The sequence below is a fragment of the Procambarus clarkii genome, chromosome 33, assembly GCF_040958095.1.
Source record: "Procambarus clarkii isolate CNS0578487 chromosome 33, FALCON_Pclarkii_2.0, whole genome shotgun sequence".
NCBI classification, from domain to species: Eukaryota; Metazoa; Arthropoda; class Malacostraca; order Decapoda; family Cambaridae; genus Procambarus; species Procambarus clarkii.
The window spans coordinates 24,770,260-24,772,011 of NC_091182.1; the positions used below are offsets into that span (position 1 = coordinate 24,770,260).

Here is a 1,752-nt window from a genome sequence, read left to right on the forward strand (position 1 = left end):
TCTCACAACAGTGTGTCATGTGTCTCTCACACTCTCAACAGTGTGTCATGTGTCTCACACACTCACAACAGTGTGTCATGTGTCTCACACACTCACAACAGTGTGTCATGTGTCTCTCACAACAGTGTCACACATCTCCAACACTTTTAATAAACAAACAATTTACCACAGTGAAATAATTTGTCTATAAAAACGATTGACAATGTGAATAAAATGTCTGACAACAGTTTCGGAATTTTAAGGTTGCCAAAAAGTAGTTTCAGTGGTTGCTATGACGTGATAATTTAATAATAATAAAACATGCAAGCGCCGGAACGATTTCTGAATTAATAGATAACCTGAAAAAAGTAATTGTCATTTCCCTTCACTGTTGAGGGAGGAATACACTACAGTGATGTCAGTGCCAGCGATGGTGGTGTCAGTGCCAGCGATGGTGGAGGTGTCAGTGCCAGCGATGGTGGAGGTGCCAGTGCCAGCGATGGTGGAGGTGCCAGTGCCAGCGATGGTGGAGGTGCCAGTGCCAGCGATGGTGGAGGTGCCAGTGCCAGCGATGGTGGTGGTGTCAGTGCCAGCGATGGTGGAGGTGCCAGTGCCAGCGATGGTGGAGGTGCCAGTGCCAGCGATGGTGGAGGTGCCAGTGCCAGCGATGGTGGAGGTGCCAGTGCCAGCGATGGTGGAGGTGCCAGTGCCAGCGATGGTGGAGGTGCCAGTGCCAGCGATGGTGGTGGTGTCAGTGCCAGCGATGGTGGAGGTGCCAGTGCCAGCGATGGTGGTGTCAGTGCCAGCGATGGTGGAGGTGCCAGTGCCAGCGATGGTGGAGGTGCCAGTGCCAGCGATGGTGGAGGTGCCAGTGCCAGCGATGGTGGAGGTGCCAGTGCCAGCGATGGTGGAGGTGCCAGTGCCAGCGATGGTGGAGGTGCCAGTGCCAGCGATGGTGGAGGTGCCAGTGCCAGCGATGGTGGAGGTGCCAGTGCCAGCGATGGTGGAGGTGCCAGTGCCAGCGATGGTAGAGGTGCCAGTGCCAGCGATGGTGGAGGTGCTAGTGCCAGCAATGGTGGAGGTATCAAAGTGCTGCTGCAACTCCGTTGTCGATGATTTGATGAGAAAACAAAACCATCCCATATGGCCGTTCCGTGTATACGAAGACAACACCAGTCCTGCAGGGTCATGTCAGTCCTAGTATCTTGCACGTCGTTATCATGTCTGCCCTTTTCTCTCTTTCGTCCAGTGTTGCAAGCTCTAGTTCCCTCAGTCTTGTTTCATAGCTCAGTGTCCTTAGCTCAGGAACGAGCCTTGTTATATATTTTCGGACTTTTTCTAGTTTGGGTTTGTGTTTCTTAATGTAGAAGTTCCATGCCGGGCCAGCATACTCAATAACAGGTCTCACAAAAGATGTGTACAGAGCTCGGAAGGGATCTGTCAAAGTTGCTGAAGGATAACCAGACATTTGCCAGTGTGTCATATGTTGCCCTCGTTATCCTGCTGACGTGTGTCTCTGGTGGTAAATCTCCAGTTATGTCCACTCCTAAGTCTTTCTATTTTTCAGAAGTTGGAAGTTGCTTTCCCTTCATCCTGTGCTGTATTTGAAGTCTTAATTCTCTAACTCCTATCCCCATAACCAACCATTTTAACACCCGGCGGTTAGAAAGGCGGGGTCCAAGGGCTAACAGCTCGATCCTGCAGGCACACATAGTAAATGTACACATACCAACCAGTAAATAGGTACCTGGGAGTTTGAATGCTGCCACGGGC

The 1,752-nt window shown here is 51.0% G+C and overlaps 1 protein-coding gene across 1 annotated transcript; it reads right to left on the reverse strand.

Moving 5' to 3' along the window:
- Positions 1-354: 354 nt before the first annotated feature.
- On the reverse strand, positions 355-1,122 carry LOC123748795 (putative per-hexamer repeat protein 5). The gene has a single exon (XM_045730941.2). It carries the CDS (start codon positions 1,120-1,122, stop codon positions 355-357), a length of 768 nt encoding a protein of 255 aa, XP_045586897.2.
- Between the last annotated feature and the right edge of the window lie 630 nt (positions 1,123-1,752).

Coding starts and splice junctions, on each gene's coding strand:
- LOC123748795 (XM_045730941.2), bottom strand. CDS start 1,122: ATGGGATGGTTTTGTTTTCTCATCAAATCATCGACAACGGAGTTGCAG.